Consider the following 23,390-nt stretch of genomic DNA (forward strand, 5'->3'; position numbering starts at 1 on the left):
TATATTTTTAATACAATTATGTTCTGTCGCATCACAGAAGAAATAGACATAGCACAGGGTAGTTTATGAATTGTTTGGGCTTATTCAGAATACTCTGGATGTGTGGATTCCAAAAAGCTGTTGCTGGAGTGGGCTTCTTGTTCTATTATTAACAAGCCAACACGGATATTAGAAAAGTTATAGCTATAAGTACTGCACTCATAGGTATAAAGCCTTCATACAAACATTCCCTGATATCAGTGTCTATAGTTTTGCCTCCTAGACAACAATAGACAGCATACATTCAGGTCATTTTGACACAAACTCCTTTTAAGAATCTCACTGTAAAAAAAAAAAGAATCTCACTGTACAGGACATTCTAGCAGCTCATGTGTCCACGTCGGAGCCGTAGAACACAGAAGGGCCAGGGGCCTACCCTGCGTCAGTCTTGGAAAAGGAATAGGATTGGCTTTTGTGAGTGTTTTATAAAGATTGTACTGAATAAATCACAACAGGACTTTGTGTTTTTCTACTGAACTAGAGCTCTCTCCATGCTAATATGTATCCATCTCTCTAGAGTCAGTAATTTTGTGACAGGATGACAATGCTTAAGCCAGCAGTTGTTTGAGTACATACTACTGGAACATTCTTACTTACAAATGGTTTCACTTTAAGATTGTGCCCCTCGGACTCTGAGGTTGTGAGTTTCCAGAAGGGCTGGCGTGTGGGGCAAGGGGGTGGCCCCGAGGTCCTGGGCTGGGGTTTCCCGCACACAGACCATTCCTCACCCCCCCTTAGCTTCTCACCTTGTTCTTTGTAGATGACATGGCAGAACTCCTCCTCGGGGAGTCGAAGCTGGAGCAGTACCTGAAGGAGCACCCCCTGCGGCAGGGGGCCAGTCCCCGCGGCCCCAGGCCCCAGCTGACGGAGGTCCGCAAGCACCTGACCGCCGCCCTGGACCGCGGGAACCTCAAGGTACGTGGCTCTGGGACGAGGGGGACGGTGGGGCGGTGCTGGCCCCACCTCCTCGAGCTGTGTGCTTGCAGGGGACGCCATGGACACCTGGGTGGTGTTCGGAGCCATCTATACCGCCGTGGCTCGTCTTCCTGGCCTCAGGCCAGCTCCTTGTGTGATCGGTGTGTCAACCTCCAGGCCGGCTGGCCGCCTTGTGGGGCTTCTGGCTCTTAATAGAGTCTCTTTGATGAGAGCCTTCAATGACATATTATTTTGAAAAACTGGCACTAGTCTTCCCAGGTGCTTGGAATAAGCTGTCCTATGTGACCGAGAGCTCAACCTGACACCCCGTGGCACTATAGGAAAGACAGGTGAATCAGGAGTACCACTTACTACCTCATTTCCTGCCTAGAATAGGCAACCCGTGACTGTCCCAGTCTGCTGTGGCCCAGAGCTCTGTGGGGTTCCATACTGGTGACGGCAGACCCGGGCCCTGGGTGTGGGAGGGGACTAGGACAGGCCTGCCCTCTGCCTGAACAATGACCCGAACCCATTGTCACAGGAACCTTGAGCACTGTCCTGGTCACTTGCCCTGCCTTCTGTCCTCTGTTTATACTCGGCTCTCCATCTCCATCTCCAGTCTGTCCTCTCTTGCTTCTGTTGGGTCCCCTTCCATCTCACCTCCCGGGCCCCGCCCCCGCCCACCACTCTCTCCAGTGTTGCCTGTTGTCTCTGCTCTCTTTCAAGAAATGCCTGGAAGCGGACCACCTTGGCCGAACAGCTGCCCTGCCACGCTCTGGCTGGTTACCTGGGTGCTCTGTACCCTGCACAGCTGTAGACCCCAGAACACGTGCTTCTGTGAGCTGAACAATCTAGCCCTGGACAGCTTAGGTTCCACGGAGTAGGCCTGGGAAATGGATAAATCTGTCTTCTTATGAAGATGGCTGGGTGGCCTCTTCTTTCTCTGCTGTGAGTCAGGGGAAGCCAGGAGTCTAAAGCTGGTGGGCATGGTCTGGGAAGCTGACCTCTTCTACCTGGACAGAGGAGAGCCCCTTGGAGGACAGTGTGAGTTTGCAGCCTCTGGGGAAGGGACCCAGCGTCAGTAACCTTAGTAAGGTGGAAGGACACAGTGAGAAAAGTTTGCTCCGGGAAAGAAAGCGGGTCCTGAGTTTTGCACCACGTTAGAAAACCTCTCCCCTGGGGTTATCTGGGGCAGACTCCCGGTGCAGTGGGCAGGACCCCCTATTGTGCCCATGGAAGCTTTCTTTTCTGAGACAGGTGCATATATGTGCTGTTTATGACGTACTTCTTCTATTTTCCCCCAGCCCAGCCCGCCTAGCTGCCTGAGGGGCACCTTGGGGTTCTTGTTTTGTTTTGCAGCAGCTTTATTGAAATGAAATTCATCTGACATATAATCTGCCTCTTTAAAGTGTACAGTTCAGTGGTTTTTAGACTATTCGCGGAGTTGTGCAACCTTTACCTGAATTGTAGAGTTTCATCGCCCCCAAATAACCCCCTGACCATTCCCAGGCTCCAGCCACCCCACCCCCCCGGGCCCAGGCAGGCACTGGCCTGTGCAGATGCCCCATTCTGGCGTGTCTGGGGCGTGAGCCTGTGACTGGTTTTCCCACCTGGCCTGTGCAGATGCCCCATTCTGGCGTGTCTGGGACGTGAGCCTGTGACTGGTTTTCCCACCTGGCCTGTGCAGATGCCCCATTCTGGCGTGTCTGGGGCGTGAGCCTGTGACTGGTTTTCCCACCTGGCCTGTGCAGATGCCCCATTCTGGCGTGTCTGAGACATGAGCCTGTGACTGGTTTTCCCACCTGGCCTGTGCAGATGCCCCATTCTGGCGTGTCTGGGACGTGAGCCTGTGACTGGTTTTCCCACCTGGCCTGTGCAGATGCCCCATTCTGGCGTGTCTGGGACGTGAGCCTGTGACTGGTCTTCCCTCCTGGCCTCACGCTTTGGAGGTCCGTCCGTGTTGTTGCTGTATCAGTGTTTCCTTCCTCGCTGGGGCTGAGCGATAGTCCGCTGTGTGGCGCAACCATGTTTTGCTCTACTGTCTTCAGCTGATGGACATCTGGGTTGTTTCCACGCTGGGGCTGCTGTGAAGGTGTGTGTGCTCGTCTCTTTGTGGGGAGCGCGGGCTTTGCGACAGCAGATGGCTGGGCCCCCAGGCAGCATCCTCTATACAGGGGTCCCCAAACTTTTTACACAGGGGGCCAGTTCACTGTCCCTCAGACTGTTGGAGGGCCGGACTATAAAAAAAACTATGAACAAATCCCCATGCACACTGCACATATCTTATTTTAAAGTAAAAAACAAAACGGGAACAAATACAATATTTAAAATAAAGAACAAGTAAATTTAAATCAACAAACTGACCAGTATTTCAATGGGAACTATGCTCCTCTCACTGACCACCAATGAAAGAGGTGCCCCTTCCAGAAGTGCTGCGAGGGCTGGATAAATGGCCTCAGGGGGCCGCATGTGGCCCGCAGGCCGTAGTTTGGGGACCCCTGCTCTATAACATGGTAGGAAAATGTGTTTTCTCTTCTTTTCCTTCTAGTCAGAATTCCTACAAGAATCCAATCTGATCATGGCCAAGCTGAACTACGTGGAAGGGGATTATAAAGAAGCTCTGAACATCTATGCGCGGGTGGGCCTCGATGACCTGCCTCTGACAGCGGTCCCCCCGTACCGGTTGCGGTTGATGGCGGAGGCCTATGCTACCAAAGGTGAGGCCTGTGCCATCTGTCCCTGGGAGGGTGTCCCCCAGGGTTGTGCTATTTGGAGCTGGCAGAGCCTCCCTGGAGCCTGCAGTTTGACCCCTGTGCCCTTGGCTGGTGATCAATTCCAACAACTCCCAGCAAGGCGCTGGTGGCTCACTGCTAGCTAGCACTGGGCCATTTGAATCCTGGCAACACGTGGTTTCCTCAGAGCCTCAGGTCTTCAATTATCACTGGAGGAAGTGCAGGAAAAATGTTCCCGTCAAGTTTCCCGATAATTAATATGCAGCGTAAGCACGGACTTTTCTTGGTAATTAAGGTGCTGCAGGACATTTGTAGCAATTCTTATTATAGGGCCTGTCAGCCACATGGCTTACCACACTATTTCCATAAATGCCACCTCTGTGTTAATTAAGGACTATGTGGTCGCTACCTATGGCAGTAACTGTAGCAGTTAGTCATCCATTGTTTGACTTTGTGCCCTGGGACTTGGGATAGAAGGAAGGGTAAATGTCACCCCGGTCGCTATGAAAGAGGTTTCAAGCTAATGGGAGAGAATGCAGACCTATGGAAAGAGAAATGACAGAGGCAGGAAACACATGTTGTTTGACTTTTTCAAGTGACCACTTCTTCATCTGTGAAACGGGTATAATCACATCAACTTCATAGAGTTGTGAAGATATATTAAATGCTGTTTTAAAATGTCAGCCCCAAACGAGGTAGCAAATGGTAAGAGCTGGGCACGGATAACAGCTTTTCAGAGGCAGGAGAGGTCACTGCAGGCCAGCAGGGCCCGGAGGGCTTCCTGGAGGAAGAGAGAAACTCGGAACTTTTAAAGGCCATGGTAAGAAGTGGGCCATCTGAAATAGGCATTTTCCTTCCTGCCACCCACTGTTCAGACTGGGCATTGTGACTGACTGGGGCCGGCCCAGAGGCCAGAGCCCTCGGTGGGCGACCCTCCACAACAGCAGTGGACTGGCCACTTGTGTGCTGCCCGCCGTCTGACTTGGTGTCCTGTACAATGTTGAACAAAGACCCAGCATGAGGCACACTTAAGAGCTTTGTGATGGGGGTGACATATTCACCAAGTTCCCTGGGGAACCTTGAATACTGCCAGGTTCATCTAATTAATCTTCTGAACGTTCCTGTGGGCTGGGCAAAGAGGCTGTCACTCTTGACGGGGCATGCTGGGGGCATAATGGGCACAGTCCTTTCAGGCTGTCTCTGGGGGTTCAGAGAGCGCCTGGCCAGTGTCTGCATCTGTCCACGTCTTGTGCGGGGGTCTGTGCCACAGAGCTGCCCTCACCTAGCCACCTCACATGCCATGGGGTTATGGGAGCTCTGTGCGCGCATGCGTGTGTGCGTGTGTGTGTGTGTGTGTGTGTGTGTGTGCCAGGAATGATGTTCTGCACCGAGAGTAAAGCTTCCCTGGCCGTTCCCAGTCACTGACTGACATGGGGCAGGGCAGATTGCAGCCAGGAGTTGGTTGCTAGTTAGGGTGGGGGGTGGCACTAGGGCTGCGTAGCATCGAGAGCTCAGGCCTTACTTAGTATTAGTTCTGAGGTAGCCTGGGGACAGCCGACAGTCTACAGGTGGCACTGCCAGCTTAGCCTTGTGGCTGCCATACAAAGGGGGCAAGAGACAGAAGAGACTTGGTCCTGAGTCTGGCCCTGGGTGACACGTGGTTAGCAGTGGGTCCCCCACCAGGGCGCTGAGGCATATGGCTCTTGGGACTCACTGGCTGGCTCATGGGAGACCTGGCCCTGGTAGTTTCTAACTTTGTAGGCACATGCAAGGTCACGGGTACAGGGAGGTAGAAGGGTCACTTTTCCTAGAGGAAGTGGCCTGCCGCCCCAGGGGACTCAGCCCCCAAGAGCCTGGGTTGGCCAGGTGAGGGGCTGCGTGCGGTGATGGTGTGAGCACCAATGCTGAGCCAGCTGCCTGAGCCCCGCTCCCACCTCTGTCAGGGACTGGCTGTGTGACCTTGTCTGAGTTCTTAATGTCTCTGTACCTCGGTTTCCCTGCCTCTCAGACTCTCGTTGTGTTGTCGTGAAGATTCCACGAGATAGTATGTGTTAAATGCTGACAACAGGACCTTCACACAGTGAGCGTGATGTAACTGTGAGCTTCACAGAGGAGTGTTTGGTGGAGAACCCCTGGAAGTGACTTCTAACAACAGGAAATCGCCCTTAGTTCACAGGAACGCCCAAAGACAGGCCGGTTCTCGGAGGAATTCGCAAGGCTTTAGGCTTAGCTCTGTGTCAGAATATTTCTGGTTTTCCTTTCTTCACCAGGTCCTTGAGAATTTTTAAGGGGAGACCGCCAACAAGGATTCGATGAATGCTGGTGCACAAAGTGCTCGTGACACAGAAGTTATGAACGTGGCCTGCGGGCACGGGGCAGGTCTGTTTAGTCAGCGCAGTGTTTCCAACACTTTTGAATTAGCCACTAACATTCCCAAATAGAGAACAGTTACCAACGTGGCTTCCCGTCTTCTTGGGAAAGAAGGGAAGAGCTGTCCCTTCATCTTCCATGGCGAGACCAGGCTGGCACTGAGCACAGCTGCCCCTTGGGCGTGCGCCCGCCCGCTGTGCCCTCCCCGGGCCACCTGCACGCTGCTGTAGGTGGTGGCATGGACCCGCACATGTTCCCAGGTCATCTCAGGTGTGCCATGGTCTCCCGAGTCTGACTCGACCAGGGCTTTCGGTCAGAGCCCGGAAATGGCCACGAGCTCCCTCCTCTGAGCCTCCCAGCCATGGCCGGGGCTTCCCGCCCAAGCAGGTAACGTGAGAGTGTTATTGGGAACCAGAAGCCGACACCATTCAGAGGACCTCCACGGCCAGCACCACGGAAGGGCCTTATGAATCTCTAATTTACAGACGAAGGAAGTGATCCTGGGCGAGGTTGCTAGGAGTGATGTCAGTGCCTCCTCTGTGCCCTTTACTGGGGGGTCTCAGCCAATTCTCACAGTCACCCTGTGAGGTGGGCACATTATAGGCGAGAACACTGAGCTCAGGGAGTGCTCATCAGCTGCTGAGGATGCTCCAGGGAGGAAGGGGTAGAGGACGGACCTGGCCTCGGAGGCTGGCTCCAGGGCCCGTGCCCTCCTGCTGAGTGGCAGCCAGGGGCTCAGTCTGACGAGTGTTCATCTCCAGAGCCCAAGTCTAGTCACTTTGCTCTACTGGCATATGGACCAGAACTCGCTGGGGCTAGGTACGATCTCTCAGATAGAACATTCAGGAACCAGAGACCATCCTAGCTCCGTACGGACCGCCCTCTCCTCAGCCCCACCCCGTCCGTCCACCTGAACTGCTTGCTCTTGTGGAGGTTTCCTCCTGTACGCTCCGTCCTTCAGCCCACGTGTCCTGTCCTCTCTGAAGCCCCCTCAGGCTCACCCATGCCGAGTCCGCCACATTCAGTACCGTCACAGCGCAGTAGATTAGAATGACTGAAAATCGTCTTAGAATTGCTTGGACCATTGTCAGCCACCCTGCTGCTGGCGAGCCTCTGGAGGAAGAAACTGTTTTGTTTGTGTGCCCTCCTCAGAGCTTAGCACAGTGACTGGTATATAATTGGTGCTTGATTATCGAGTGAATATAAAACTTCCCGGGGTGCTTATCATGTAATCAGGTAATTCTGGGTGTCTCTGCCCTTAGTCTGTCATGGTCAGATGTGAGGTTCATTTTGCCTGTAGATAACAAGAGCATGTTTTGATGATTCAGAGTCATTTCTGCCAATTATGGGAATACGTGTAAGAGCACGCCGACATCTCACCATCCCAGCAGCTGACAGGGTTCTCTTTCCTACAGGTGGTGCATGTCAGTTCATTCCCATTATCGGGGAGCTCCGAAGTGGATCTCAACCCCCCTCACCCATCACCCCGCCCCCCAGCTCCTTCCTTCTGTCTCTGAACTCTAAGTAGAGAAACAGAGGATGGGAATTAAAGAAATGGAGAAGCTCTAGTTTCTGGTCATACTGGGTTTATCCAGCAAGTCGAGAGCTTTCTCTGGGGCACAGACTGAGATAGCAAATGGACTCTCAGGACACCAAGTGGCCACAGATGTTCTTTCCCAAACGGCAGGCTTGGTTTGGGAACAGTGGACACATGGCCACTGTCTACTTTGGTACTTAGATCTACTGCACACGGAGTAACTTTCTGCAGCTAGGACAGTGGGAGCAGGAAGTGGCCTGCCTTCCTAGAGATGGCCCTCATAAATGCCTTGCTGTGTGCCTCTGGTGTGGTCTTGTAATAAAGAGACCAAAATGCATCGACTCCAATACGAGGGAAGTCCTGTGCAGTCTGTGATGGTCCAGCTGGCCACGGCTGGTGGGGCAGCTGTGTTCTCTGAGGGTACTGCTCCTCCCTGCCCGCTCGGGCGCAGTTCACATCGGTGTGATTGAAGCAGGGTGGCTGGCATGTCGCAGCCCGTGGAGAGAGGGAGAGAGGTGTTCAGGGGAGCGGAGGTACCACACAGAGGTTCTGACAGTCACTGGTGAGAAGCTAGTGTTGGACTACGCACCAGGAACCTCTGTTCACATTTTAGTTATTTCTTTATACTTACTATACGTGTGAATTTTTTAATAAAAATGAGATTATATGGCATATACTGCTCTGCCACCTGATTTTTCCACTTTGCTACAGATCATAAACACTTTCTGTGACACAAGTTACATTTGTCCGCGACGTTAGCATTTCACTGTATGCAGAGCTGTGATCTGCTGAACTCAAAAGCCTCTGTCCTTGGACACGCAGGTTGTTGTCAGCTTTTCGGCGTGTGCGTGAGGCTGTGACATGCCCGGCAGCCTGGGCTCTGTGCTGGTTCTTTGTGATTTCCCCAGGAGGGCTCTCCAGAAGAGGAGTTTCTGGGTCCGAGAGGGGGGTTTCCCGCCTGCCCCGCAGGGCGAGGGCGGCGCCGTGTGCGGACCAGCACCTCTGGTTCCAGCCAACACTGAATGGAACCCTTTCCATCTGGAAGGGAACATCTAGTCATCAGTGTTTTGTGGACTATGGGCTATTTGGAAAATAAAGAATAACATAAAGCAGGAAATAAAATCAGTCATCAGGCCCTGGCCGGTTGGCTCAGAGGTAGAGCGTCGGCCTGGCACGTGGGGGACCCGGGTTCGATTCCCGGCCAGGGCACATAGGAGAAGCGCCCATTTGCTTCTCCACCCCCACCCCCTCCTTCCTCTCTGTCTCTCTCTTCCCCTCCTGCAGCCAAGGCTCCATTGGAGCAAAGATAGCCCGGGCGCTGGAGATGGCTCCTTGGCCTCTGCCCCAGGCGCTAGAGTGGCTCTGGTCGTGGCAGAGTGACGCCCCGGAGGGGCAGAGCATCGCCCCCTGGTGGGCAGAGCGTCGCCCCTGGTGGGCGTGCCGGGTGGATCCCGGTCGGGTGCATGCGGGAGTCTGTCTGACTGTCTCTCCCTGTTTCCAGCTTCAGAAAAATACAAAAAAAAAAAAAAAAAAAATCAGTCATCATACTGCCATTCAAGTGAGTTAATCACTTTTAAAGATATAGATGTAAATATCTCTCTATGTAACATATAGCTATCTATATATTTTTAAGTTATATATATCTTTAAATGTACAGAATTTGTCAATATATAAAGATGTATTTATATAACTTATACACAGTCAGGGTTATTCTATTTTATATTCTACTTTTTCACTATATGTATGTCCATGTGTGTTCAATTATTTTCCACGTCATTAAATATTTTTGGAAACAGTTTTTGATGACAGCACAGTAAGTGTGCCTTATGGATATTTTTGAACCAGATGCTCATGGAACATCTGTGTTGTCTCAGTTTCTCATATGACCACTGTGCTCTATCACTTTTTTATAAGCTGTTTTATTGAGCTGTCCTTCACATACCGGATAATACAGCCTTTTACAGTGTTCCATTTTTTAGTGTGCCCAGAGTTGTGCGACCATTACCATAATGGGTTTTAGAGCCCGTTGTTACCCCAGAAAGAAGCCCGTGCTCATTAACAGTCATTGCCCACCTGATCAGTGCCCCAGCCCTATCCACCACTAACCTCCTTTCTGTCTCTGTAGACTTGCCTCTCCCAGACATGTCCTACACATGGGACCATACAATATGTGCTTTCTGTCCGGCCTCTACCGCTAACCTCCTTTCTGTCTCTGTAGACTTGCCTCTCCCAGACATGTCCTACACATGGGACCATACAATGTGTGCTTTCTGTCCGGCCTCTACCGCTAACCTCCTTTCTGTCTCTGTAGACTTGCCTCTCCCAGACATGTCCTACACATGGGACCATACAATATGTGCTTTCTGTCCGGCCTCTACCACTAACCTCCTTTCTGTCTCTGTAGACTTGCCTCTCCCAGACATGTCCTACACATGGGACCATACAATATGTGTTTTCTGTCCGGCCTCTACCACTTAGCGTCACGTTTCCAGGCTCCTCACAGGTTGCGGCCGTATCAGTTCTTTTTATGGCTGAATAATATACCATTGTATGGATATGCCACATTCTGTACATTTTGTTAATGCAGGCATCAACTGCTGGGCGTGGGTTTCCACTTTTTGGCTATTATCAGTAATGCTGCTACCTATGAATGCTTGTGTACAAAATTTGTAGTGGATATATGTGTTCATTTCTTTTGCTTATATACTTAGGAATGGGTGTGTGATAACTAGGTGTTTAACTCTTTGAGGAGCTGCAAATTGTTTTCCAAAGTGGCTGCGCTGCTCTGAAGGTCCCAGTTTCTCTACAGCCTTGTCAATGCTTCATTATCTGTTCTTGATCACAGTCATTCCTGCGTGTGTGGAAGTGGTATCCCCCTGGTTTTTTATTTGTGTTTCTCTAATGACTAATCATGTTGAACAATTTTTCATGTGCTTATTGACCATTTCTATATCTACTTTGGAGACATGTCTATTCAGATCTTGTGCCATTTTTTTTTATTGGGTAATTTGTTTTTCTATTATTGAGTTGGAATAATTCATTATAGAATCTAGAGACAAGTCCCTTTCCAGACACATGTTTTTCAAAGTATTTTCTCTCATTCTGTGGGTTTCTTTTTCACTTTCTTGATGGTGTCCTTTGAAACACAAAAAATTTTAATTTGATTAATTCAGTTGTTTATCTATTTTTTTTTTTTATTGCTTTTGTGCTTTTAGTGTTGTATCTAAGAAACCATTGCCTAATGAAGGTTACAAAGATTTACTACCATTTTCTTTGAATTTTATAGTTTTAACTCTTATCTTTAGGTCTATAGCCTACTAAATTAATTTTTGTATATAGTGTGAAGTAGGGTCCAACCTCATTCTTTTGTGTGTGAGTATTCAGTTATCCCAGCACCATTTGTTGAAAAGAATATATTTTCTCTATTGAATTCTCTTGACATGTTTGTTGAAGTCAACTGAATATGAATGTAAGGGTTTCTTTTCTAGACTCTCAATTCTATGTTATTGGTCTGTCTGTCTTTATGCTGATACCACACTGCTTTTATTACTGTGGCTTTGTAGCAAATTTTGAGATTGAGAAGTGTGAGTCCTCCAACTTTGTTCTTTTTCTTTTTACAGATTGTTTTGGCTTTTATGGGTCTCTTATACTTTCATACAAATTTTAGTATCAAATGGTCAATTACTGCAAAAAATAAGCTTGCTGGCAATTTGACAAGGATTATGGAAAATGTGTAGATCAATTTGGAGAGTATTGCCATCTTAACAATATTAGGTTTTCCAATCCAGGAATGTGGGGTGTCTTCTTTTATGTCTTTTAAAAATGTTCTATAGTTTTTGGTGTACAAGTCATCCATTCCTTTTGTTAAAGTTGTTCCTAAGAGTTAATACTTTTTGATTCTATCATAGTGAAATAGTTTTCTTCATTTTATTTTTAAATTGTTCATTCCTAGTGTATAGAAAATATAACTTATTTTTGTGTATCAATCTTCTATTCTATAACCTTACTGAACTCATTTATTAGCTCCAGTAATTTTTTTGTAGATTCTTTAGGGTTTTCTATATATAATATAAGGTCATTGCATCTGTAAATAGGATAATTTTCCTCTTCCTATCTAGTCTGGGTGCCTTTTACTTTTTGTTGTTACCTAACTGCGTTGGCTAGAACCTCCGGTACAATGTTGAATAGAGGTGACCAGAGCAGAGGCCTTGAGCATAAACGGCTTTTATCAAGTTGAAGAAGTTCTTCTATGTTTCCAGTTTTTTTGAGTGTTTATTTTTTTTTATCATGAAAGAGTTAGATTTTTGTTAAATGCTTCTTCTACTGAGATAATCATGTAATTTTTGTGCTTTATTTTTCTACTATGGTGTATTATGTTAATTGATTTTCATATGCTGAACCAGCCTTGCATTCCTGAGATAGATCCCACTCAGTCATGGTGTATAACCCTTTTTATAAGTTACTGGGTTTGTGCGCTAATATTTTGTTGAGGATTTTCACATCTATATTCATAATGGATATCGGTGTCTTTGTCTGGTCTGGGTCCCAAGGTAATTGATGTCATAAAGTAGGCTGTGAAATGTTCCTGCTCTTCTACTTTTTGGAAGCATTAGTGAAGGATTGGTGCTAATTCTTCTTTAAACATTTGGTAGGATTTACCAGTAAGCCATCTGAGCCTGGGCTTTTCTTTGGAGGAAGTTTTTTGATTACTAATTCAATCTCTTGTTACTCTGTTCCTTTAATAGAGTTTAATAGCCTTTACCCATTCTCCGCTTTCTTCTACTGGCGTATTTTCGTTGGAGCCTCGAGCTTCCCAGTCACGGCAAACAATCCTGGTCAGAAAGGACTTAGGGTGGATGACTTTGAGGAATGGTCTCTATTTTCTTCTACAGTAATACCTGTGTAGCAGCTCATCCCATGTTATAAAATAAACTCAGTACAGTCAAGGGAAGCAGCATTTCCTATATTTGCAATTGGATCGACAAAGTCAGCCTGGTGGGTAAGTCCTACTTTTTCTGTAGCCACTGCCAGGTTTTAAGCAGGAGGACTGATTTAATTAAGTTTATAAGCAAGAAAGATCTTTCTGGCACAGAGTGGAGAGTAGTTTAGAAGGAATTAAAGATTATGGGGCAGGAGACCGAGTGGGAAGGGAGCTGGCTTGGGGCCCTTCCCCTCCGTCTCTCTGCGTTTCGGGGGATGTTTCTGAGGCTCCAGAGTCAGTTCGTGTTTCTGCCTGGGTTTGGCCAACAGGAAACACCGGCAGGAAACCAGACAGCGAGTGGAGAGGGAATCCAGGGTATTTCTCTTTCTTTGCCTCAGGCAGCACTTCTGACAGCAATCGGTCAGACAAACCCTCCTTCTGTGGTTCGGGCTCCCAGTAGGGTGCTTCTGCTGGGTTCTGTTTCTCACCCAGTAGCCCCAACTTCCGCTGTTGTAACTCTGCCTCCTCCCTTTGTCCACGGCAACCCTGGGGATTCTAGTGGCCTCCTGCTGCTGCAGAGTTCTGGGATGTGCTACCATCCTGTTTGGCTTCTTATCTCTTTCATTCTTCATGTTGACAATTCCATACGTTGTCTCCTTTATTTGAAAAACTAGATTGATTGCTTTGTCTTTGCTGGAGGCTGACAGATATTGCAAAACCCCAGATTGCAGTAGGCCGTGGGGACAGTATGTGTGTTGGAGAGTTGGTGCCGGAAGGTGGTTGAGGAAGGAATCAAGAGATGGTGAGATTTTTAGCTTAGCTCACTGGGCAGGTAATGATGTATTTAAACCCGGTAAGGAGTGGAGGAGATGCGGGGCTGTGATGATACCTCGTGACCACAAGAGGGCGTGTCCAGGGAGACATTCTAATTCTGGGGCTGCTGCTCAGCCTAAGGGTCTCTGGGCTATTGGCTTTTGGTTTCAGGATTCAGGAATTGACTGTGTATAGATTTGGTTACAACTGAGGGTGACTGATGCTCGCTCAGGACCACAGAGGCTGAGGAAGGCAAGGACTGAGGCCTAGCATGTTACAGGGGCCTCTGCCTGCAGGCAGAGCACCTGCCAGGGCTGTGGGCTAATGAACAGGAGGAGGGAAGCGGATAGCGCCAGCGTTCCCTCGGGATCACAAGGCCTAAAACGGATGAGCATCTGAACATTTGCAGCAGATTTACATTCTTAAGCAGGCTGAAGTTAAAATGTGGTGAAGGCTGTAAGTAGACAGTGGTTTGAGTGCCAGAACCTGTCAGTCTGAGGTTTAATGTACCGGGGGAAAATCCACACGGAGTTAATCAAAAGCAGACCCCACTCCACCCCAAAAGTCATCTTTGCCTTACTGTTGAAACTCGGGCCCCTGCCGAGTCCTCCTGCTAATCACACCAGTCTCAGGGCGCCCTGCGCTCTCGGGTTCTGGAGGCCGCGTCCTGTCCTGCCCTGTCCCACCCACACTGGCTGCAGCCACCTGCCCTTGCCCCCCCAACCCCGCCCTCCCCGCTACCAGGCTGGCCCCCACCTCTGCTTGTCTTCTCCCTCCCGCCGGAGTCCTCTCCTTTTCCCTGTGAGGGACCCTTGACGCCACCGCCTCGGTGACAACCTCTCCAGCTCTGTGGTCCACTTCAGTCTCTCTTTCCTTTTTGATCCACCTCTGTTTATAGTTAGTACCATCTAATTGGCATTCAGCTTGGGTTGAATTATTTCACATCTGCCACTTGCTTCTCTCAAACTACCGTATTTTCCCATGTATAAGATACACTTTTTAGAAAAACTTGGAGTCTAAAGACTGGGTGTGTCTTACACAGTGGTTGTAGATTTTTTTACTTGCATTTCCTACTTTTTTTGTGCTTGTTTTTGCGCTCGTTGTTGAAGACAGTGATTCGTCATCAGACACAGATGAGAACAAGCTAATGATGGGAATTTTGACAGTGATGAGGAGTTGTATGAATTTTATGATGAATAAAACTTCAGTTCAGTAACTTTAGGTAATACATTTTTTTTTTCAGATTTTGGGCCCCCAAATTAAGGCACATCTTATACATGGGGAACTACAGTAGGTTGTATAACTGATTCATTAAATCGGCAACTGTGTGAGTGCCTGCCTGGGCCGGACTCGGGCGTGCCTCGTCTCAGCTGCTTGCTCTGAATCCTGCGTTTGCACCAGGACAGTGCCTGCCGCGCAGGGTGTTTGTGTGGGGTGGCTCTTTGGACATTTTCTGGCATCCACGGGCACACTATTGAAGAAAAATTGTATCCGAGTAACATACAAGTTGCTTAAGCAAAAGAGCAGTGTTTTCAGTGTATTCTGAGAGCCTCTCCATTTTAGATGAAAATGGATGTGGTTTGGGGCCTGATATAAAACCAATAGTCTTGTCTCTAACTGCTCTCTACCCACGTTGCGCTTCGGGTGGGACCGTCCCAGTCTGTGGGCTGTCTTTCAGCTCGGTAGCTCGAGGAGCGTGTCTCTGGGCTCAGTTTCTTTGGAAGCCAGTGACTCTCGGGGGTCTGCACATAGTTTTCTCCCTGCATTGTGTTCTGGCTGCTGCGTTTTTTACTTTTAGGTTTTGGGTCCTTCTAGGATCTCCCTGGAAACTAGCATCATACGAAGCTGGCTAAGCATTAAAAGAGTCACCTAGTTAGTCTAAACCCCTGTTTAATATTTTAAATTCAAGACTCGTGAATCCTAGTACAGTGCTTGTCTGCTGGCATCCATAACTTAGATTCCATCGTTTCCAAATCATCTCTGGTGTTCACTTTCTTCCCCCAAATGTCCCTGATGCTTTGGGAGTGAGAAACGTCTCCACATTCAGAAAGCTCAGAGCTCTCTGGGGGTGGGAGCAGAGCACAGACTGTTCTGTGCAGCAGGGGGTGTCAGAGCTGGCTCTCCGGCTCTGGGATTCATGTGGTCCAGCCAGCTGGGGCTGGTGCGGAGGGCAGAGGGCAGGGGGCCATGCTGGGCTGGTGCAGAGGGCAGGGGCTCTACTGGGCTGGTGCAGAGGGCAGGGGGCCGTGCTGGGCTGGTACAGAGGGCAGGGGCTCTACTGGGCTGGGCTGGTGCAGAGGGCAGGGGCTCTACTGGGCTGGGCTGGTGCAGAGGCCAGGGGCTGTCCTGGGCTGGGCTGGTGCAGAGGGCAGGGGGCTCTGCTGGGCTGGTGCAGAGGGCAGGGGGCTCTGCTGGGCTGGTGCAGAGGGCAGGGGCTCTACTGGGCTGGTGCAGAGGGCAGGGGGCCATGCTGGGCTGGTGCAGAGGGCAGGGGCTCTACTGGGCTGGTGCAGAGGGCAGGGGGCTCTGCTGGGCTGGTGCAGAGGGCAGGGGGCTCTGCTGGGCTGGTGCAGAGGGCAGGGGGCCATGCTGGGCTGGTGCAGAGGGCAGGGGGCCGTGCTGGGCTGGTGCAGAGGGCAGGGGCTCTACTGGGCTGGTGCAGAGGGCAGGGGGCCGTGCTGGGCTGGTGCAGAGGGCAGGGGCTCTACTGGGCTGGTGCAGAGGGCAGGGGGCCGTGCTGGGCTGGTGCAGAGGGCAGGGGCTCTACTGGGCTGGTGCAGAGGGCAGGGGGCCGTGCTGGGCTGGTGCAGAGGGCAGGGGGCCGTGCTGGGCTGGTGCAGAGGGCAGGGGCTCTGCTGGGCTGGGCTGGTGCAGAGGGCAGGGGGCCGTGCTGGGCTGGTGCAGAGGGCAGGGGCTCTACTGGGCTGGTGCAGAGGGCAGGGGGCCATGCTGGGCTGGTGCAGAGGGCAGGGGGCCGTGCTGGGCTGGTACAGAGGGCAGGGGCTCTGCTGGGCTGGGCTGGTGCAGAGGGCAGGGGGCCGTGCTGGGCTGGTACAGAGGGCAGGGGCTGTCCTGGGCTGGGCTGGGCCCACAGTGCCCGGGCCATGAAATAGGCAGAGCAGGGCACACTGCAGCCTGCAAGAGAGGGAGAAGAACTCAGGCTTGTTGAGTTCCTACTATGTGCCAGGCTGTGGAATAATTGTAGCAAATTATTAATAATAATTACAGCCTTCAAAAAAATCCTTATGAATACCCTCTAAGCTCTTTCCCGTAGCCCTCACAACAGCCCTGACAGGGCAGTGAGCAGACTCCCCGTTTCAGTCCCGGCTCGGGTGTTTTCCTCCTTGGCTGTCAGGTGCATGCTTCGTAGGCTGAGGCGGCCATGTCATTGTCGTAGAACTCGCAGATGCAGAGACCGCGCAGCCAGACTGAAGGAGGCAAGGCCCACCCTGGGTGCTGCCAGGTGCTTTGGTTTGTGTCCAGTGGCTCCCAGAACCAGTGTGCACGTCGCAGGAGGTCTTGCAATACGTCTTCTCCCTTGACAGCATTAGGGCTCCTGATGTGAACAGTGAGGTTCTCTGGTATTCTGGGCACGTTGAAAACCGGGAATTCCACAGAAGGCCTCTGAGCAAGTCACGCTGAAAGCTGTCTAGAGCCACACCACCTGGGACTTGCTGCTTGCTAGTGGCCCTCCGAGATCATCCCGGGTGTGCCGGCCATGGCCGCCAGAGGGCGCGGGAGCCGCAGCCTCGCCCCGCCGCGCGCACTCAAGGAGCCTCCGGGGCCCGCGTACCGCAGCTCCTGCGGGTCTAGAGCGCCCGCCCCACCGGCCTGCTCAGCCCTCGCAGGCCCAGAAGTTGGCGAGGCCGGGGGTGGGAGAAGAAGGGTGAACTTGGCAGCCTTCTTTATCAACCTTGGACCAGTGAGCCTCCTAAGGGAGTCCAGGACCGTTTCCAGAAAGCTGCACCTCTGGAAGGCGCTCTGGGCGCAGAGCTGAGCCCCCATGCGCATTTACTGTTCTCTGCTGGCCAGAGCACGTGCCTGTGCGTTTACTCTTCTCTGCGAGGACCGTTTCGGAGACGCCAGCACGTCTGTGCGGCCGATCACTTGAGAAGAGAAAGAAAGGACTTACCAGGATGACTAACTGGTAGTGGAGGTTTAGTGGGAGTTGCCGTGCCTCCTTTGTTTTCACGGGCCAGCACGGCCCTGGTCATGGGGCTTGTAGGGGCCCACGGGGGTCCTCCGGAGTGTTTCTTGGTAGATGAATGTTTAGGCTTTGAAGTGATAGAACCTGATTCTGACCTTGATGAATTGGCTATTTGCTGCTGCTGACCCTTTGTAGGGATCCTGGGCGCAGGACAGACAGGTACCCCTGGCAGTGGTCCCAGCGGCAGAGCAGCCTGCGGTCTGCTGGGGGCTGGCCCCGGCCTGGCTTCCCGTGGAGGTCAGCGCCGGGGTCAGGGCTGTCTGCGCCAGCACCCCAGGATGACTTCGGGCAAACCGTGACCCCTCTCTGGGCCTGAAGTTCCTCTTCCCCCGAGTGAGAGGAAGAGAGATGACAGGGATGTAGTTATTTTCCTTGAAAAGCTGCTTTTCTTTTCTCTCTTTCTTTTCTTTTCTTCTTCCTTCCTTCCTTATTTCCTCCCTGATTTCCTCCCTCCCTCCCTTCCTCCCTCCCTCCCTCCCTCTCTCCCTCCCTCCCTCTCTTCCACTCATTCATTTTTTGAAGACTTGAGATTCCTTCAGGTGCAATGAAAAAAGAGTTTTGTTGAAAAGTCCATGAACGGACAGAATGGGCGGTAGAGGTGGGGCTGGGGAGCCCTCGCTGAGTACGTTTTCCTGTGTGCAAACCCCAGAGACTGTGGGAGGAGGGGTGTGAGCGCAGGAGGAGCTGGGAGGCCCAGGCCTGGTGGGGTCTGCTGGGGGGGCCTGGTGCTCTCAGCTCAGTGATGTCTCGGGCTCTTCCCACCGAGACAGCAGTTCTGCGAATGGTAGGAGGTACATGCTGTATTGCAAATGGTAGGAGGTACATGCTGTATTGCGAATGGTAGGAGGTACATGCTGTATTGCGTGGAGACAGTCATCTCATCTCGGGTGCTGGTCAAGGCTTCCTGTTTATATTTAGATGCTGTAAGAAGAGTAAGAGCCGTTTTATTGCCACTGACCCATATTCATATTTCATGTTGGTTGTGTTAATAGACTCCTAATGGGTTCTGTTTTTGGAAGCAAGCAGAGACTCAGAGAGCCAAGGAACTTTGGGGACCGGAGCCTTCGTGAAGGGCCACTGAGGTGCTTCTTCTTAGTTCTCTGATGCCACGTCTCTTTCAGTGATGTACTTTTTACATTGTTTTGATGACTTCTTTCTCCTGCTGTAGGCAGGGCATCCAGGGGCTACACTTTGCACTGTAGGCATCCCCTGGGGTGGTAAGTCCACTTTTTTTAGGAAAGAAACTAGATCCAAGACCAAAGTGTACATGGCATTATGTGTTATTAAGGTTGAGGGGCTATGCTACAGTGTGATTGTGCTCAGTTCCGAGTGGTGGGATATGGACATTGTCTCCCTCCCGTTCTCCCCTGGAGTTTTCAGATACCCTTCAAAAGAATGGGGGCTTGTCATTGGCCCAGGAAAGGTGCTTGTTAATAAGAGTAGCTACCATGTCAAGTACATATTTATTACATACCAGGCACCGAGCTAAGCCTTATAATAACCAGTTGGAGCAAATACTGTTATTCATATTTGCTTGAAGAGGAACCAGGCCTGGAGATGCGGAGTGGCTGGCTCAGGGTCCCAGAGCTAGTGGATGGAGAAGCCAGGGTTTGCATCCGCTCTGTCTACTTAAACGTCCGTGCATTCTCACTTCTTAATATTTTACCCGGCAGTTTGGGACATAGATAATGGATGTGATTTTTAGCACAAAGATGAAAAATAATAAAAAGTTTACCACATGACCTACTAATTCCATTCTAGGTATGTATCCAAGAGAATTGAAAATATAAATCCACACAAAAGCCACTACATGAATATTCATAGCAACAGTCTTCATTATATTTTAAAAAGTATAAACAACCCAAATGTTTATCAACTGATAAATAGATAAATAGACTATTATATTCATACAGTGAAGTACTGCTGCTCAGCAATGAAGAGGAACAGAGTGTTTGCAACTAGATAGAGATGGAGGCTGTACAATATGAATACAATAAATTCCACTGAATTGGTCACTTTAAAGTGTTGAATTTTTTTATTAAAATTTTTTTAATTTGATTTGAGAGAGAGAAAGGGGGAGAGAGAGGAAGGGGAAATGAGAGAGAGAGACAAGAACATAGATCTGTTCCTATATGTGCCCTGACCAGGCATCAAACCCACAACCTCTGCATTTCGGGGTGACACTCAAACCAACCAAGCTATCTGGCCAGGGCTAAAGTGTTTAATTTTATGTTATATGAATTTCATCTTGATTTTTTACAAAAGGAATGAAGTTCCGATACTTGCTACCACAGGCGTGAAACTCGAAACATGCTAAGTGGAAGAAGCCAGATACAGATGGTCACAGACTGCACGATTCCGCTTCTCTGAAGTAACCAGAGGGCAGACCCACAGAGAGAGTGGCTGAGTGGTTGCCAGGATCTGGAGGAGGGCAGACTGAGAAGAACTGTATTGGCTATGGGATTTTTTTATTTTTTGCGAGAGAGACAGACAGGTACACACAGATAGGAAGGGAGAGAGACGAGAGACATCAGTTCTTCATTGCGGCTCCTTAGTTGATCATTGGTTGCTTTCTCATATGCCTTGATGGAGCAGGGGGAGGGGGGGCTAGAGCTGAGCCAGAGACTCCTTGCTCAAGCCAGCAACCTTTATGCTCAAGTCAGTGACCATGGGGTCATGTCTGTGATCCCACACTCAAGCCAGCAACCCTGTGCTCAAGCTGGGAACCCGGATGCAAGCTGCAGCCTGTGCTTAAGCCGGCAATCTTGGGGTCTTGAACCTGGGTCTTCAGTGTCCCAGGCTGTCGCTCTATCCACTTCACCACCGCCTGGTCAGGCTGGGATTTCTTTTTGTGATGATGAAAATGTTCTGTAATTGGCTAGTAGTGATGGTGCCACAACTTTGTGAATATACTAAAACCACTGAATGGCACTTTAAAGGGTGAAATTTGTGTATATGAATAGCATGTCAATAAAGTTGTTATTAAAAATAATATAACAAATAAGTAAAATGCTCCCACTTGGTGACCTCCTGGCCTACTATTACGTAAAGACAACAGTGATGCAAACAATAATCATGATGGTTATGCTTGTTGAGCGCTTGCTCTGTGCCAGGTACTGGGCTCAGCACACAGCATTTTCACATAAAGTCAGCTGTGGATTAGGAACCAGGGACTCTGGCTCCAGAGCCCCATTCTTAGCCACCACCCAGCACTGCTTTACATGTAAAGACAGACAAGTCAGAGGTATGGGAGAGTGTAATGGAGAGGCTAAGAGCAAGGACGCGGGAGTCAGAGTGTCTGGTTGGAGTCCTAGCTCTGCCATTTACCAGTTGTGTAATCTTGGTGAGTCACTTAACAGCTCAGAGTCCTGTTCCCTCATCTTGAACACGGGATGACAGTAAATCCTCCCTCGCTCTTGTGAAGGTTAAAAGAATTATGTCAAATTCTCAGAACAGCGTCTGGCATGTAGCTAGCACTCACTACATGTTGTTGTTACTATTAAGTGGGTACTAAGCAGACTTAAAGGCATACATTCACATTGCAGCTCTCCCTTAGGGAGCCTTTTAGGTTGAAGAGGCTTCTCATTTGCTCACAGAATTGTGGACGGGACATGGAAAGATCATGCACTCTAGCAGGTGAACATCTAATCCAAGGCCTGGCATGCTCTTTTTATAAGTGACGTGTGTGTGTGTGTGTGTGTGTGTGTGTGTACATGTGCACAAGACCACGACTTCTAAAAGCACCCGGAAGGGGCCAGCCATCGCTGCCTGAGACTACAGAAATGACAGCAGCTCTGGGTTGACACGGACTTCACAGGAGATCTAGGGACTAGGGCAGCCGCTGCATTTTACCCGAACCCCCCTCCCTCCAGCATTTGGTGGTTTCTATAAACTGTCCCTTCTCTACGCCCTGTACGGGCTTGTCCTCGCATTGAGTACATCCGACACCTGTGGGACCGCGGCCATTCTGGAGGTGAGAACACAGGACCAGCAATCTGGGGCCGCCTTTGCCAGGACCATGCTTTGAGGATCTTGACTCTCTATTCCTGAGTTTCTTTTAGCCTTGGAGATTAAGATACCTGGAGATTGTCTTAATGCCTTTGAAGTCCATACCTCAGGGCTGGGTTATCAGAGCCAGGGTATTATAATAAAGCTTTTCTGGTATGAGCTCCCCTGTGGGTCATGTTACAGCAAAGCAACAGGGCGGACCTGTCCCGGGCTTGGCTCCCGGGGATGCGGTCAAGAGAAAAGAGGAAACAGTGTCTAATGTTACAGTACATAGTTCACAGAATTGTATTTTATAGTCTTTTATTGTGTGGCATAACTTCATATGAAATAATTCCCTGTTCATTTTAACGCAATTAAAAATGAAATATTTGTTTTGACTGTTAATCTTCTAACGTTATACAGCTCAAGATGGTATCCCTTTCATTCAGCCCTTCATGACAGGACAAAGCCTGGGCAGCCCACGACCCAGGGCACTGCCTGGGGTGATGCCGTGCTTGGTGGAGGAAGCAGTCACTGCCCGAGGGCTCTGGACTTTGATTTCTTTGCCTTTATGATTTGAAACCAGTTTTTTTTAATTTTTTTTTTTTTACTTTATTTATTCATTTTTAGAGAGGAGAGAGAGACAGAGAGGGAGAGAGAGACAGAGAGAGAGAAGGGGGGAGGAGCTGGAAGCATCAACTCCCATATGTGCCTTGACCAGGCAAGCCCAGGGTTTCGAACCGGCGACCTCAGCATTTCCAGGTCGACGCTTTATCCACTGCGCCACCACAGGCCAGGCTTGAAACCAGTTTTTATTGTCATTGCTGTTATCAGTCAATGAATATGCTGTCAGCGACTCAGTGAGACACAGGATATTGTGAGCAGGGTTTTGCAGTCAGCTAGACCAGAGGTCAAAACTTGGCTTTATTATTTACTAGCTGTGGAGTCCTAACTTAATCTTATCTGTAAGGCGCTGTTAACACCTTCCTTGCAGGTGGCTGCGGAGAGGATTAATTGTGCATGTCAAACCCTCGGCATAGTGCTGGGTGCTGACCAGGGCCCTGACATGTGAGTCTTTCATATTCTTAAAACTGTTCGGTCTTACGCACCCACACCAGGCTCCCAGATGAGGGATCCGGAAAGAATAGGGCTGGTGACCACACAGCCCAGTGACCACTCGGATCCCTCATCTGGGAGCCTGGTGTGGGTGCGTAAGACCGAACAGTTTTAAGAATATGAAAGACTCACATGTCAGGGCCCTGGTCAGGGTCCTTGGCCCACTCCTCAGCTGCCTGGTGCCCCTTCCAGCTGTGACGCCCACCTGCCTCCTGGCACCTGTACGGTGCCTTTGCTTTCAACACTCTCACCTTGCCTCAGACTCAGCAGTCCCCGTTTCCTCCGGGGGGGGGGGCTTTGCTCCACCCCCGCTTCCTGGTCATGGCGTTGCTGGCCCCTGCTCAGGCCTCAGACAAGCCGCTTCTCTCTTCTCAGACTCTCTTTTTCCACAGTATTTGAAGGAGATAGTACCCATAAACAGGACCAAACACAGCAGAGCTTCAGAAGCAGCTGAGTGTGATCTAATCAGTGGTGAAAATAGAATTATTTCGGGGACCGCTAAGGCAGAACTCACCCTGAGCATAAGCACATTCAACTATGATCATTGGGTCTGTAATCTTCACACAACATCAGGTGGTTAACTCTTTCACGGACTGGCATGAAATTTCCGGCAGTCCGGTCCATGGACTGGCAGTTGAAAAACACTGAGAAATGCTTTTCTAATCACTGGTTTATTTAAAATGTGTCGCCCTTCATAGAAAGCACCTTCCAGAAGTGAGTCTATCCATGGGAATTTCCTCCTTGGCAGGGAGG

The 23,390-nt window shown here is 50.0% G+C and overlaps 1 protein-coding gene across 4 annotated transcripts in view; it reads left to right on the forward strand.

Annotated features, from left to right (window-relative positions):
* TTC7B (tetratricopeptide repeat domain 7B) overlaps positions 1 to 23,390 on the forward strand; it is a 243,200-nt gene that overhangs the window by 24,871 nt on the left and 194,939 nt on the right. For all 4 annotated transcript variants that reach the window (XM_066273807.1, XM_066273808.1, XM_066273810.1 and 1 more), the window contains exons 2-3: positions 800 to 954; positions 3,503 to 3,671. In XM_066273807.1, the coding sequence (XP_066129904.1) occupies positions 800 to 954; positions 3,503 to 3,671 (324 nt within the window). The remainder of the gene's footprint in view (positions 1 to 799; positions 955 to 3,502; positions 3,672 to 23,390) is intronic.

This window comes from Saccopteryx bilineata, chromosome 4 (assembly GCF_036850765.1).
Source record: "Saccopteryx bilineata isolate mSacBil1 chromosome 4, mSacBil1_pri_phased_curated, whole genome shotgun sequence".
Lineage (NCBI taxonomy): Eukaryota > Metazoa > Chordata > Mammalia > Chiroptera > Emballonuridae > Saccopteryx > Saccopteryx bilineata.